At 48.3% G+C, this 16,102-nt stretch overlaps 1 protein-coding gene across 1 annotated transcript in view; it reads left to right on the forward strand.

Moving 5' to 3' along the window:
- The window catches only part of EHMT1 (euchromatic histone-lysine N-methyltransferase 1), a 63,196-nt gene that overhangs the window by 14,428 nt on the left and 32,666 nt on the right, over positions 1–16,102 (forward strand). Inside the window, exons 3-9 of the mRNA XM_009994313.1 lie at positions 686–727; positions 8,136–8,313; positions 10,065–10,201; positions 11,074–11,262; positions 12,000–12,080; positions 14,101–14,221; positions 15,960–16,091. Of these exons, the coding sequence (XP_009992615.1) occupies positions 686–727; positions 8,136–8,313; positions 10,065–10,201; positions 11,074–11,262; positions 12,000–12,080; positions 14,101–14,221; positions 15,960–16,091 (880 nt within the window). The remainder of the gene's footprint in view (positions 1–685; positions 728–8,135; positions 8,314–10,064; positions 10,202–11,073; positions 11,263–11,999; positions 12,081–14,100; positions 14,222–15,959; positions 16,092–16,102) is intronic.

A 16,102-nucleotide genomic window follows, 5' to 3' on the forward strand; every position in this document is an offset into this window, starting at 1 on the left:
GGGAAAGAAAAAAAATTCACAAGCAGGGTGGTAAGAAGAGGCCCTGCTCAAGCCTCTGCATCTGATTGTGAACCCAAGATTTGATCTCATTTCTGCAAGACAATAGAACATCTGTTGTGTTCAGCCTTCCTGATAATTACTACCTAATTTTTCCCTGTTGTCTTTCAAATTTCCATGCCATTTTCTTTGGAGTGGCAGAGTCCTTGCTAGCTGTCATTTTTCTATCCTGATCATTTCTTTGCTGAGCTGCTTATAAGTGCAACATCTCAGTAACTTTTCATGCACCAGCTTCCAGGTTCACACATTTTCCCCTTCAAAAACACCAAGAGAACAGGTGCTGCATTCCAGGAAATAAATTGTGGAAATCACCCAGAAGTTGATCTTGCAGGACACGCTGCTTTTCTTTGCTAATATTCTTTTAGAGCATCGTTGTTTTCTTGATAGACTGTTCTTGCAGATGTTTGCTGCCTGGGGGAAGGAGGGGAGGAAGGTATTTTGTTGCCTGCAAGTTGTAAACATATGCTCATCCTGCCTCCTGCAGAAACCCACTGGGGCCAAAAAATTATTTTCTGTAATCCAATAGTTGTCAGGGGACCTTGGTAGCCTTTTGCTGCACGTGTGGATTGGTCTTTGAAAGGAAGAAAATAATTGTGTCACAAATTTAACCAGCTTTTTCTCTGTTTAGGATTTGCTTCCTGAATTGGGATCGAAGCTGAATCTGAAACAGGTGACAATTTTAGTTGATGTTTTGTGTGTTAAAGTTGTTTTTGAACAGAGACCTCGGAAGAGTTTGTTGACAGCATCGTTTCTGCTCCCCTTCTCATTAAGGCAGCAACACAAATGTTCTTCCTTTAGAATAATTTCTTTCTTTCCTTCTTAATCCATTTACAACCCTATTAAGAACCCAGAAGTTGCCAGGACCAGGCAACAGACTGAAAGGCAAAAGTGTCTGTGTGTTCTGAGCTGAGAGGAGGCCCTTCATGCTCAGAAACTCCAGTTTCTGAGCTGAATGTCACTTAGATATGTCTGGAACAGATAAAGGATGGTTGGTAGTGAAAGCATCCCAGAGCTGTCTCTTGAGATGGGAGGAGCAGATGGCTGAACTGGGAGTCCCAGCTCATGGTTTTGTTTATTGCTTGGTGACCATGAGGCTGTAGTTGGAGGTGTGGGTATCTAGTGGTATTTTTTTATGCACTTCAGAGGACCCAGGTTGGGGCAACTGAATTGTCAGAAGAAAGAGCATGAACACCTGTGGAATGGGTATCTCAGCCTGCTTCACAGAGGGAGCCCAGAATGTGGGGTACCAGTTTTAAATGGGGGAGACAAAGCCTGGGCAGAGAGGAGGATCTTGGAGGAGCAGATGCTTTGCTTGTGTTGGTGTTTCCACCACTGTTCACCAAACCATACCTTTAAGCAGCATGACCACTGAATGCTTGATTCCAGGCCTCGTAAGCTGCTTGCCTTGTGTGTGCACACAGGTGCTGCTGCTGCTGTCAAGTGCTCTTTTCCATGTCAGTGCCCAGCAGTTCTGCAGCGTGGTGCTGATGTGCTCTGTGGGCTGCGCTGTAGGAGCTCCTGGCCTAAGAACATCCTGTGTTCAACTCTTGGGGCCAGGCAGGTGGCAGTTGATGGTTTTTAGTCATCTGGGATTGCTCAGCAGGCTCAGACCCTCTGAAATGCAGAAAACTCTAAGAAAGGGCAGGTCCTGATGGAGATGGTGATGGGGATTTTGTCTCCTTGGGGGAAAAATTAAAAAGAGGATGGAGCATAGTGAAATGGAGCTCTCCATGTGCTGTCAAGTTCTGCTGTCACCTGTCTGACCTTAGAAGGTGCTTCCATTGAGGACCCTCTCCAGAGGGGTGCCCGGGTGTGCACAGGCAGACTGAAAGGGTGAAGTCTGTGTGTGCAAGCTTGGCCTTGGTTAAATATCCCCTGTGGGACATCTCCTTGAGTAAGGAGGCCATTGACTCCATTGGACTTCTTCTGTAGAGGGTTTCCTGCTCAGGGAGGTAGAAAGTGAAAGACTATTGTGCAGTGCATTCATGTTGTGTTTGACTGGTTGAATTTGTGCTGCTGGCAGGACCACAGGGGCTGAAGATGTCTGCTCCAGCTGCCCACCACAGCCTGCAGAAGTATCTGTCCTGGGCTCAGGTCCCCAGCAGACCTCTCTCCATCAGAAGACCAGCTCTCAAAACTGGTGTGAGCTGCCCTGTTCTGTGTCAGCTTCTGTGACTCCCACCCCCTGGAGCAACTCAGTCCAGGAGGGAGTGGGGATGAGGAGTGGGGTGTCCCCTGAGCTGGCAGCTCCTGTGCCTCTGGGTGGTGCTGGCTCTGAAGCCCAAACCATGCAGGTTTGTAGCTAGGTCCAGCTTGGGCTGCCTGAGCCCATGGGGTGTCGTGCAGGTCTGTGGCCTCACACCAACTGGTGCTGTTGTCATCAAGGCAGACTGGAATTGCTCTTCTAAATGGGCATGTGTTAATCTGCAGATCAAAGGGCCTTGATAGGTGGCTCAGCTGTGCAGCTTGACTGGGTTGCATTCAGAGCAGAGCCCTGTTGCTTCAAGGTGAGGCTGAGGCCAAGGCCAGGGTTCCCTGGCAGCTGCTGTGAAGTGCAGCACGGAAACCTGCAATTGGGCAGCAGTGGAGGAAGGGGAGATCAGCCCTCCTGGAGCTCCTGCAGGCACTGTCATCTCCTTGTGATACACCTTTTATAGCAGTCTGGTACTTCTTGCTTAAATACCATTCACCAGGTGTTAGAGGCAGATCCCCTGGGAGCTCCAAGGCAGCACCTCAGTACAAACCTCCTCACCCCTCTGCATCCAGCTGGTCCAGGGAGGGGAGAGATTTGCTCTGGGACAGCTGCTGTGCTGCCTGGTGACAGTGGTGGTTAGTTTAGTCCTCCTGGCTAGTTGGCTTTGGTCTCAAGCTTGTACTATGCCAGAGATGAAAGTCCTTTTAAAAGAAGAGAAATGCAACAGCTTGTTTGTGGAAGCTGGAGGTGCTGTCAGGTGTCAAGAGGGAACAGCACTCCTGGGATGCCCTTCAGAGCAGCCCTGCTCCAAAGCAGGACCTGCAGCACCTTTGCCAGTGTCCTTGCACCAACATCAGGATGGAGTTCTGGTCTGCTGTCTCTTTGGTTGTTACTAGCTTGGTAATGGAAATGCTTTGGTAATGGAAACACCTCTTAATTGCTCGGCTGTGGGAAGAACTCCATGTGCAGTCTGTCAAGCCAACATGGGGTTTAATTAGTAAGGTTTGTTCTGTATATTTGCTTTTGGAATTAAAAAAAGGGAGGATATTCTGTCTCTTGCCATTTTTAGTAACCTCTCCCTGCTGTTATAGGGGACTTCTGTGCCAATAATAGAAACATGGTCAATCCCATTCAAATGTAGACAGCACTGGAGTTTAATTTTTATCAACACATAAAATACTGTGTTCTTGTCCCAGTCTAAGTACTCTGAGTGACTATTTTTCTCACAATGGTGTCAGATATTGATGTGGTCCTGTTTTTTCTGTTTCCAGACAAAAGCATCTCTAGAAGCCTTGGCTTGAGCCTTGGAATAGCTGTCTTAAACTTTTTGACTATTCTTTGTAGTGCCCACTGTGAAATGGTGACTTTATAGCTTTTTTGTGTAGAATGAGCTGATCCCACATGAGAAGCTGTGAGAAATGAAGACATTAACTATGTGGTTTGTTTCTCTAGTATTTTTGGTCCTTTCTTGGCTTCCAGTGATGCACACATGGTGGTTAGGACAGTGTGGGAACACAGGTTGCTCGTGCTGCATCCTGGAGTTGCCTTTGCATGGGATTCTCCTCACTGAACTTCTCTAAATCTGTAGACTAAGACAAAGCTGTGCTTGACTGTTCAAAATTTAAGTCTAACTGGGAAAAAAAGAGATAGACTGTGGCTGTTTTGGACAGGGATAACACACTAGTGGGGTTTATTTAAGGTCAGGAATAGTGCTTCTTGTCTCTGATGGTGCTGTTTGCAGTGGAGCCCATGTAGGTCTTAGATGAAAGCCCCTCTGCTCCCTTGAATGTTTGTTGGTTTAAGTGGAGGAGGATGATCTTCATCCTGTTTCTGAGCAGAGGAGTCTGCTCAGTTAAAAATGTGGACAGCTCAAAGTCCATGTGCCCTTGTTAGCAGTGTCAGCAGAGCAGCCCATGCCCAGCAGGGCTCTGCGCCCCTGCATCCCCTTCCCAGCTGGACCCTTCTGCTCCAGCATTGCCAGTCTGGCATTTCCCACCTTTAGCAGGGTACTCTGGATCCTCAGGAAGTGAAGCAGGAAGGTGTTAGGATCTCCTCATCCACAGCAAAGTAGATGTTGAGCAGTGATCAGCTCTGAAGCATCTGCTCTGCCCAGCCCCTTGGTGCTTTGCCAGCAGGAGGGTCCTGTGCTGGGGGAAGGCAGGAGAGGCAGTGAAAGAGTAGCAGGAGTTTGCTAGGGTGGACACTGGGCTGTGAGCAGCTCTATAGGTACCTGCTTGGTGCTGTGCCTTGTGTGAGGAACAGGGAGGGCAGGAGGGACCCATCCGTCATGAAAGTGGAAGGAGGTGGCATGTGACAGGAGCTTTAATCAGCTGTGCCAGTGACCACATAGCCCATGGAGGTGGCTTAGAGCTGGGTCCTACCAAACCTGGGCTGGGGCATGGGGTGGCAGGGCTGGAGGTGGCTGCTCTGCCTGCTCTGCCTCTTTTGGAGGAGAAACCTTGGTCTGAGATTTGCCTTGGAACAGCCTTTTCTCAAGCAGGAGACTGCCTGGAGCTGAGCTTGAGAAGTCCTCTGATGGTGGCAGGTGGATCTGTGAGCTTTGTGTTCAGTGGGATCACTGGTATTTTTTGTTTCCATTTTGCTTTGAGAGGACTCTGTCGTGCCCCAAGTTGCCTTTGCCTCAACCAGCTCTTAGCCAGTCTGATGGGATTTTAGGGAAGAAGTAATTTCCCAGCAGACCAATGTGCTGGATTAGCAAAACCTCTTTTCTGGGAGTGTTTAAATTTGGAGCAGGTAGAGCAGAGCATAAAAGCTCAGTGTAGGAGACCAGGACGAGCTGTACTGGCTGGCTCAAGTCCAGGAACTGGTGGAATTCAGAGGCATTAGACATGGGAAAAGAATAAAGCTTCATCCACTAAACACTCTACTTGTTGGTAAGGTTAAAGTTATAAGAAGAGAAAAATGTAACTGTTTTATTGAGCTAAGAATGAAGAAAGATGGTGAGAAAATGAGCAGAAGAGCTTTCAAAACTTTGCTGATCCTATTACAATCTTTAGATTTAGAATTTTATGTATCCATACACACACACATGAGTGAGAGATAGGTGAGTTCTGCTGCTGGCCTGCTCAGCTTCCTGTGCTGTCAGGCTTCCTGAGAGATCTGGTCAGGAATTCTTGTTCTTTAGCATTGCTGTATATACCTCCAAGTAATAATCCAGCTCTCAGAAGGCTTAATTTGATTTAAAACACTATTTTACTGGAATTGCCATGAAAAAGTCACATTGAACAGTTGTCATGTAGCCCTATTGAAGATTTTGAATTTATTTCCATATTATAATTACAGGTGAGGAGGAAAAAAACCAAACAACACACCAAAAACAAGCTAAAAGATATCAGTTTTTCATTTAAAATGTGATGATGTTCTTCCACACAGTCTGACATGGTCTGACTGTGAATTCCTGGTGTTTGGGAATGACAGCAGGTTTTATCAGAGACCACTTGCAAGAACCTGCACTTAAAAGGACAAAAAACTGCAGCTCTTCCATACACATGATGCAGGCAGCTCTGCATCAGATCTGCCTCTCCCAAGCTCATTTTTCTAATTTTGAATTAAAATTCGAAAGCAGTGGATGTTCCAGGGGACTTGGGAGTTCTCAGAATAATCGTGTAGCCAAGAGTTACCATTAACCTTTAGATCTATAACCTGGGGACTTTTAAGAGGTATAAATAGTATTGTTGAGCCTATTATTGGCACAGTGTCTCCAGCACTCCTGACGTATGTTTTATAAGGAGTGGAACAACTGGGAGCAGTCTGAGGAGTGATCCAGTGATCAGAAAATGCTATGGACACATAATTTGCTCATCCTATTAAACTTTTTTAAAACCTTTTCTCTTAAATAAAAAACAACAAAAAAGGAAGCAGTTGGTCATAGTCCCTAAGTATCTACTTGGAGTGAGAGTTTCTGATGATATGGAACTTTTTAATTCAGTTGCAAAAGCATCATGCATTTAATGATGTGAAAGGGAGAGCAATTAAGCACTGGAACAACATGTCAAAGGATTTGTTGTCTTTGAAATAGTTAATGCAAGACCAGATGCCTTTTAAGAAAAGATGTAGCAGTTCAGCTGTGATGGGCTGGATGCAGGAATCATTAGCAATTTGCTGGCCTTTTTATGCAGGTCATTTTTGATGATAATTACAGCTTTTCTATCTGAGGCTGAGCCCTCTCTTGCTGCCAGCAGCACGTGGCAGAGCTGTCGTTAGGAGAACCAGTTGCTTCCCCGTTTGTTCACAAGGTCACATTACTTGAAAGCTGTGTCTAAGAGTGCCTGTCTGAACCTGGGCTTTAAAGAGTGTTTTTATTGCTTGTTGCTTTTTGTTCCTTCCTTCCTTTTTGCTTGGATTCCTCTCTCTGGTTTGGTGTTTCAGCTGTGGCTTCAGAAGTCCTGGAAGAAGGGTTTTGCTGCGAGTGGAGCAGCACTAAAACGTTAGGGCAGAGCTTGTGATCTGCTGACTGGACTCTTGGTTTTTTGGAGCATCTCTGCCAAACCTGCCTCCTACTTGACAGTTGAGTGGACAGATGGATGGAGAGGTGGATAGAGTTAGGTCATCTGGTAAATAAGAGGACAACAGCAGTATAAAATCTTGAGTCAAAGTGGCAGCACTTACTCCACTCTGGTAACAGAGCAGCTGCTGTGGAAGGTGCAGCAGCCTGGGATGTGGGGCTGTAGGAACCTGGCTTTCATGACCAAAGGTGCTGGATGAGCCTTTGCAGTGAGTCCAGGCTTGAATCACAGAATCACCTTGGTTGGAGAAGACCTTCAAGATCACCAAGTCCAACCATTAACCTGACACTGACAAGTCCTTAACTAAACCCTATCCCTAATACCGCATCTGTATGACTCTTAAATCCCTCCAGGGATTGTGACTCCACCCCTGCCCTAGGCAGCCTGTGCCAGGGCCTGACAACCCTTTCAGGGGAGAAATTCTTCCTAACACTCAATCTAAACCTTCCCTGGCACAACTTGGGGCCATTCCCTCTTGTCCTAAAAGAGTGAGTGGAAGCTGCCTGGGTGCCTGGGAGCCTGGCTGCAGCTGCAGGGAGGGCAGGAGCAACAGCAGAATTCTGGTGGTTTTCGGCAGGAGCCTGTGGCCCTGCCCAGTGTCTTGTGTGACAGCTGGAGGGGGGGACCTGTGCTACCTGGGTTATAGTCAGCTGGGACAGGTCTTTTCCATGACAGTGCCCAGGTCTTTGCTGCCCATGGACCTACAGTGTCAAGTTAAAGCCTATGTTTTGTGTGCCAGGCCAGAGGAGGGAGCCTTTGCTAGGACTGGTTTGTGCCAAATGCCACCCAAAGGGAAGGATCCCTTCCCATTGCTGCCAGCTCTTCCAGTCTCTGCAGGACTCTGTTCTCATGCCTGCTTGATGTGACAGCCGTGCTCAGGGTGTGGGTCAGGGAACAGGGGTAGTTATTGTGTGTGTTCATCTTCTGCAGAGCCAACCAAATGCCTGTGTAAATGTGTCTGATCCTTTCTGTTGTCTGCAGTGGCTTTGGATCTGCCACTCTGCCAGGTGGCCTGTCACCTTCTGAGGCTGCAGCCTTCAACAGTGGAGCAGCAGCAGACTGGGAGTGTTGTGCAGTCTCTAGGCAGCTACATGATCATAGAATTATGGGATGGTTTGGGTTGGAAGGGATCTTAATGATCATCTATTATCTGCTGTGTGCTTTTGCTTTGAATGTGTGGTTCTGTCTTCAAATGAATGTGATTATGTTTGAGAGAAATGAATTACATTTATTTTCTTGGAGGTTTTTTTGCTGTTGTTTTTTTTTCATGGTTATTGGGTTTTTGGTTTGTTTTCTGTTTGTATTTGTGTTTTTTTTTTTAATGCAGGGGCTCAATTTAACTGCATTTTGTGTTCCAGCATGCAAATAAAGACCCCAAAGATGGGAGAGACAGCAGAGATCAAAAAGAATCCAAGGAGGAAGGCAACAAAAACATCTTGGAGTTTGGGAAGCCGTTGCCGTTGCCCTCTCTCCCGGGCCTTCACCAGTCACTACCTCAGAACCAGAGCTATGTGGCCACCACAAAGTCGCAGACAGGTAAGAAGGGTGGATCAAACCCCAGCAGCACCCACCTCCCAGATGTGTGTGTGTGGCTGAGTGGGTGATCACAGAATCCCAGAATTGTTCTGGTTGGAAAAGATCTTTAAGATCATCAAGTCCAACCATTAACCCAACTCTGCTGAGTCCAGTGTTAGACCGTGTCCCTCAGCACCACATCTAATGGCTTTTAAGCACCTCCAGGGATGGTGATGCAACCACCTCTCTAGGCTGCCTGTGCCAGTGTTTGATGACCCTTTCTGTGAAGAAGTTTCTTGTAACACCCAACCTAAAGCTCCCCTGGCACAACTCGAGGCCATTTCCCCTTGTTCTGTTGCTTGTTGCTAGGGAGAAGAGACCGACCCCCCCTCCCCTTGCTCCAACCTCACAAAATCACGGAATCATCCTGCTTGGAAAAGAACTTGAAGATCATCAAGTCCAACCATAACCTAAATCCGCCAACCATAACCTCTTCTCAGGTAGTTGCAGAGAGGCAGGTTAACAAGGACTGAAAGCTCTGCTAGTGCCTTTTTCCCACTGAATCTCCTCTGGGGCTCTCTTTCCTGCTGGCATCAGCCAGGCCTTGTTTGATGATGCTATTTCATTGACCTGCTTCTCCACAAGTGACCATTGCACTGCAGGGGTGAGGCATGTGTCCTCTGGACTCCTTCTGGTCACCTCTAGGTACTGTACAGGGTACACCCTTGCAGTCCCATGTTAGAATAACCTCTCAAGTCCTTCCTGTGCTGGAAGGGTGGAGGCCCCTCCCAGGTGGTGTCTCCATCAGGCACCACCACACCAAGGATCTTCTGCTGAAACTTGTTCTTAGAGGGAACACTTTCATCCCATCTTCCTGTGTGATATTCTGAAGATGTTTCTGTCAATTCTGAGGGACTTTGCACATCACCACAACTGGTCACCATAAGTTACATCCTTGTAAATCAATTTAATTGGGTTAACAGATTTTTGGAGAAGCCTCTCTGTAGATTTTTGGTGACATTTTATTGTAGTGGGGGATGAGGAAATGCTGTACAGGAGCAAACTGGAATGCTGGTGCTGAGGCTGGGTCTTCTCTGCTGTCCACTGCTCTTACAAGAGCCTACACTGAGCATCCTCCTGAAGTGTGCTCACCAGACACAGCCTCAGGCAGTGAGGTGTGGTGACTGGCTTCATTAGGAGGCCAGGAGGGAGATCTAACAAATAAAGACCCCATCAAAGTAGTGAAAGGAATCAAACAAGTTTCCATAGTCGGTGTGAAATAAGGTTAAATGGCAAATGGCTCTTTATCTAAGATACCTTTCTCCTGTGTGTTCCTATTAGTATATGACCACTTTCATTGCCATTGGTATCATTAGCCTTGCAGAGTCTGTCTGAGCAAGCTGGGTTCTATTCAGCCTCCTATGGCATCAGCAATGCTGCCAAACACAGGCTGATTTAAGGATTATGGAGATGTGGGGCCAGAGGAGTGCAGAGAGGTTGCTCACCATTTGGGTGGGTTTGCAGCCCTGGCAGAAGGTGCTTTGTGTGTTTGCACGTGTGTGTGTGTGTGGCATCTTTGGGTTGACTTCTAAACAAATCAGCTGGAGTGAGAAGCCTGATCCTACCCTCGAATGTGATTTGGATGTTGGACTAGTTGTTCTCCAGAGGTTCCCCCAGTCCCTAACATTCTCTGATTTATAGTCTCAACTCTCTATCCCTCCTTCTCTTCATGCCAGAGCAAACCTTGGGTTTCTTTTGCTTCTCTTTTCCAGCTGCTGCAGTATCTCGGAAGAAAAAACGGAGAATGGGAACCTATAGCCTGGTTCCCAAGAAAAAGACCAAAGTGTTAAAACAGAGAACAATGATTGAGATGTTTAAGAGCATAACTCATTCCTCTGCAGGTGCCAAGGTGAGGGGAGCACTGAGCCCACTGGACATGTTTGTTGTCACTGTACACGTCCCTGGTCTTGGCACTCCAAGCCCTGTACAGGTGCAGGATCATGCTGGGTTGGTGCAGTCAGCATCTTCTGTTCTGAGCCTACATTTTCTCTCTGGCAGCAGCACCCCACCCATGGCAGCCTTACTGCTTTGAAAATGGCTTTTTTTGAGGGTGGCTGTTCAGATACCAGCTCTTAAACAAAGGTTTTCCAGGGAATGTTCCCCTCTGTCCTGTGGAACTGGAGGGGTTTCAAGCACACCCCATGTGGTAACCTTTTTGTTTCGGTGTCCTCAAGGTAACTCCCTGTTGCTGCTGCTTGAGGCTGAATGGCAAAACAACTGGTGACTTGAAAAGGTTTAGACAGAGACTTCTGATCAAATTCTGCTTGTGCTGCAACCCATACTCTGAAGCTTTGGTGTTTGAATTGAAGGAGAACAGTGCTAGGCTTTCATGGAATGGAGTAAGAAATCCCTCTGAGATTTAACTTCCCTTTCCATTCCCTAGAAACCTCCTTGCACCCTTGGTGAAGCTGCCCTTCCATGTTTGAATTAGGCTGCAAGGGTCTGGCTGAGGCTCCTGCCCAGCAGCCCTCCTCCCCTTAACACCTTGTACAACCATGTGAGTCTGGAATGACTCCTTGTGCTTCCTTGGTTCCCAGATCAACAGGGCTAGGTGACACGTGGCAGGCTCCCAGGCTGGCTTTGCTGGCAGCACTGAAGAGCTCTGGAGGGACACAGAGCCAGCTTTCCTCTGGCAGCACAGAGGTGGTCTGGGATGGATTCAGCTGCTCTGTCCTAGGAACTAATGTTTTCTCTGTGGCTTTGTGCTTGGACAACTTTCAGAGTGACAAGGACCTGGGTGATGCCAGCCCTCACGTGAATGGGGAGAGCATGGATGTAGACTCTGAAGAGGAAGACTCTGATGAGTTGGAAGAGGAGGATGACCACGGAGCAGAGCAGGCAGCTGTGTTTCCTGCAGATGATAACAGGACCTCTAAAGACAGTGCATCCGATGCAGACAACGCCAGAAAGGTATTCACATGCCCTGGGCAGGACTGGCAGGGCTGGGCTGGGACACTGCTGGTCCACGTGGGGTGGGAGTGGCACCAGTTGAGGCAATTTCTAGTTTTTCTTAGCCTGCAAGATGGCAGAAAACCCAGCAGTGCTAGTGGGGCTTTTTGATTCCTTGTTCCCCACTGCACCCATCAGGGTCTCCCCACTTACACCTCAGTTTCAGCCTTGCTAGGTAAGTCTGTGCTCCATGATCCCTGCAGAACTCCCAGCACCTTCAGTGGGGACTTCACTGAACCAGTGAGAGATCTGCCTGTGATGGCTGGTAAAGCACTAAAATTGGTTTAGTTCATTTTTTCCAAAATCATGATGGTGTAGGTATGAGGCTGGTTTTAGATAATCAAGGAAGTGTAGACTTGGTTGGAAAACTTCCTTTTAGGGTCCAATGTTTTTTTCCCTGTATCATTCCCATGGATGTACCATGATGTACATTAACAGCCTTGGAGTTTGTGTCCTGGAGAGGAGAGAAATACTGTTCATGTGTGTGCAGGCTGGGGCTGGGGGGTGGGCACAGCAGGATGATGGGGGGATGCCCTGGGAGGATGGCTTGCTCTGTGGGGGCACAGCAGGATGAGGGGGGGATGCCCTGGGGGATGTTTTGCTCTGTGGGGGCAGAGCAGGATGAGGGGGGGAATGCCCTGCTGGGAGAGACTTGACCTGACTGACTCTTTCTGTTCTTGGGGAAATGGTGGCTGCAGATTGATGATGGCGAGTCTGAGGAGGAACAAGAGTCTGGAGAGTCCATGGAGGATGAGGAAGATGGGGATGAGTCTGACTTGGTAAATCTGGCTTCTAAATGTGTTGTTCAGCCTTTGTCCTGTTGATGATGATTTCCCCTTTGCACTGCTGCCAGAAAGAGAGGGAGTGAGGCAGCAAGCTGGGTAGTTTCATGTCTCTCTGACAAAACTCTCTCTCTGAAACCACCCACACACCGAGTATTGTTTTCCACAAGGTGCTTAACCCTGATCTGTGATACAATTAAGTGCTTTCTGATGCTAATTAATATAGGCTTCTATTTGTTGTGTTCAACAAAAGCGTTGACTGCTTTTAATCATTCAAATGTTAGCTGAAATATTTCAGAATGCTGAAATTCTTCAGATGCAGGGTTGGCAAGTGGTAGGAACCAGCAGAGTTTTTGTCACCACCTGAAGCTCTGCAAGGCTTTTTGGAGCTCAGGTGTTGTTCACAATTCCGTGGGCCCAGCCCACAGCCTAAACTCACCTTGATCTGAGATGCCACCTCATGGTACCAGATGAGCAGCCCCTCCCAAGGACACATACACACAACACAAAGACAGACAGACAGACCCTCCCTAGGAAGTTGTCTGTGTAGTGCTAGGGCAAGACTTTCACCAGCTGGTTTTATTTTTAGATGGCTGGTGAAGATAACCTGATTTAAAAAAAATAAAATTAAATTGCTGTTCATTGATTGTCTCTGTCCCCCGTACTCCCCTTTACTTAAAAATTTTGCTCCCTTTCCACAGCATCTCAAGTTGAGGAGCCAGCATTTAAGGCACCCCAACTCTTCAGTCACCTTGAGAAAATTCTTGGCTTCATTTTCTTGATGTTTTGAGCTGAAGGTAGAAATGACTGTACCAAATAAATTGCTGAAGCTCTTTAGGGTCTTGTTCCATGTGCTCTTGACACTCCAGGAGCCAGAGAGGACCAAGCAACAGGGCTGTGTAGCCTTGCCCCTTTCTTTGGGTGGCTGAGGCCAGGCTGTAGCATTAGCTCAAACCAAGGGTTGAACATGCAGTCAAATCCAAACTCCCAAGTCATAACTTCACATCCTAGATGGTGGTTTTTACTCTGCTCGTAGCTGGTGAGTCAGTCAGTTCCCCAGACAGGGACTGGCTCAAATGCAAAACCTCTCCCCCACAAGCAGTCTGGTGCAATTGGTGGAAGCCACGTGGTGGGGCACAAGAAGCCCACACTGGGGACTTGGCTCAGCACCACGTGTGCCTGGCTTCCCTCCCTGGCAGAACTGGGCATGGTGCACCATCGGCTTCCCGGGAAGGTAGGGCCTGATCCAGCTGCTGTTAATGGTAGTGGGAGGTTTTCCGTAGGCTTTGGTGGGAGGTGGATGAGCATCAGGAGCTGACAGTTTCAGCTGGAATGTGACTCTGATGGCTGACCCCTTGAAGGCTGCCTTACAGGGTTGGGGTGCCTGATTCCCTGTTCTGATGTTGGCTTTGAAAAGCCTCCCCAGACAGCGGGTGTCTTTTTTCAACCCAAACCCTGTTTAGGTTCATACATATGTCTGAATATTTGCTGTTTGGTTGGTCCCTTCCACCCTGTACCTTGCTCAGGGAGGGGGGCTGGTCTACTGCTGTAGAGTTCAATTCCCACAGGTCCATCCCAACGCTATAAGGTGGCTCTTCAGGTGCAAGGTGGGTTTTTGTTGGCATTTTCCAGCGTGACTGTGGAACAGCGTGAATGTGTCGTTTGGAAAAAAGCCCCACAACAAAACCTCACATTTTTTTCTGAGGAGAAGCTAAAAAGTGTGTGTATGTGTGGCTGAATACTTGCTGTGCAGAGGTGCTAATGTGATGAGCCTGTGTGGAAGAGAAAGTGAAGCATGCACGACTGAAATGACAGGAAATACACCCACACGTGGGCCTGGGTTTCCTTTACGGAGCTGCAGAGACATCTTAGCACCACTTGGTTGCCAACCCCCCAGTCCTGCAGGCCTCTTCACACAGCTCAAGCTGTGAGGAGGCTCTTTCACATGGGGGCAGAGGGCTGCTGGGGTGCTGGTGCCAACATGCCTTACATGCACGTGGCCTCTCTGGTTCTTCAGAGCTCAGAGTCCAGCATCAAGAAGAAGCTGCTGAAGAGGAAAGGCAAGATGGACAGTCCATGGCTGAAACCCACCCGCAAGAGGAGACGGAGGAATAAAAAGAAACAAGCTGGTGTGCTAGGTAACTAATTGTGTTTTGTTCCTTAACTGCACAGAAATGAGCCTTCCAGGTGGAAGGGTAAGGACCTGAGGCCCATAAGGGAGTGGCTGGCTGCAGAGCTCACTCTTCCCTTGGAAGAATGGGCTGTGTGATAGAGCAGGGTGTGAACTGGCACCTCACTGGCAGCAGCTGCTGCTCTGCACACTGACAGCACAGTTCCTGTGAGCTGGCTTTACCCTTGCCATGCTGGAGGGGTGTCTTTTTGTTTGTGATGAACTCCTTTGATTTTAGAGTCTCCAGAAAAAGACCTCATCCCATGAGCTCAGGGTGTGTGGGTAAGTGCAGAAAGGAAATGAAGAGCCACCTCAGAGGTGATGCTCAGTTACTTTTGTGTGGCTCCTTGTCCAGCTGAATGGGAGGTGCAGCTTGTTTTTGCTTGTTCTGAAAGCACCATGATGTGTGTAGTGAGCTACCTCTGGCCCATCTCATGATGTAGGTGTTGTTCAGATGGTCACTGTTGTTTGACCTAAGTTACCCAGTGCTCAAAAGGTTTCGGTGACCTTCTGAAAGCTGGGGGGTGGGGAGAGCCAGCAGTGCAGGCTGGATGTGAAACTTCTTCAGGAAAGGTAACAACATGGGTAGAAAAAAGTGTAAAGTCTCTGAAGTGAAGCTCTACCTTCAGCTGGGTTATTAAGGTTCCACATACTCGTTGCCACCAAAAGGTTTCTTTTTCTGTGCTTGCTAATTTGTTGCAAACAGACCATTTTTCTATCAGCAGATTTGTGGCTCCTTCTGAGCTAAATGACCATGTTTCAGCCTCTGGTCTGTGCCCAGGGTTTGTCAGACATCTGGGTTGCTCCTCTTCCTCCCAAAGCACCCCCTTTCTCAAGATGAAGTAGGGACCATCAGAGCAACTTGCTAATTCTTCATTGCAGCAGCAGACTGGTTTTCTGACCCTTCAGTAAAGGTGGTGGCCAGTTTTCCAGGCTAATGGAATTCTCTTGGGCAAGCCAGAGTGGGAGAAGCAAACCAGGAGAGAAAGCAAAGCCAAGAAAGTGTGAAGAGACTGACAATTCCCACAGAGGCTCCAAGGGGTCTGAGTTGGGGATCCTCATGGAGTCTCTTCCCAGCTGGTGATCCCCATACAGTCTCTTTCCTCCCAACTGGGGATCCCCATGCAATCTCTTCCATCCAGGGATCCCCACACAGTCTTTTCCCAGCAGCAGCTTTCTTCACTTAGAGCCAGATCTTGGCTTACATGTGTTCCCCTCCCATGAAGTGGGATGTCACCTCTCCTGTCCTCTTCCCACCATCCATGACCAGCTGGTTTGCTCTGCCTGGCCAGGCTGGAGCCCTTGGCAGCAGGTTGGAGACAGGGATGTACAGAGCCAATGGTGCCATTTGAGCTTGCTGCCAGGGCAGGATGGCAGCAGGCAGATGTGCCTTTCAGAGGCAGAACTTGTCTCATTTATTCCTTTCTTTTCTCGTTGCCACCTCACCAAGAGGCAGCTCTTCTGGGGGGGCAGGTGGGTCTGGCAGGTCCTGCTGCCTGTGCCCAGATGTTGCATTTTCATAATTCTCTGCATCTGTTCTCTCTGAGGCCTCTTTGAGGAGCCTGCACACAAGCCTGCTCGCTTCAATATGGCCCTTGCACCTGCACGTGCTTGCCCACCACTTATTTATGGTATTAATGTTTAGGATGGTTGTTGTTTTGTGGGTTTTTATTCACTCTGGGAATCTGCTCGCGTCCCCCCCGCAGGTGCTGAAGCCTATAAATCATCTTTGGCAGGCAGAGAGGGCCCCGGCCAGGAGAACAGCATGGAGTACATGGAGGTGTCCCTGGATTCCCTGGACCTCCGGGTGAAGGGCATCCTGTCTTCACCGGCGGGAGGTGAGTGGGGA

The sequence above is a fragment of the Chaetura pelagica genome, unplaced genomic scaffold (genome assembly GCF_000747805.2).
Source record: "Chaetura pelagica isolate M959 unplaced genomic scaffold, ChaPel_1.0 scaffold132, whole genome shotgun sequence".
Taxonomy (NCBI): domain Eukaryota; kingdom Metazoa; phylum Chordata; class Aves; order Apodiformes; family Apodidae; genus Chaetura; species Chaetura pelagica.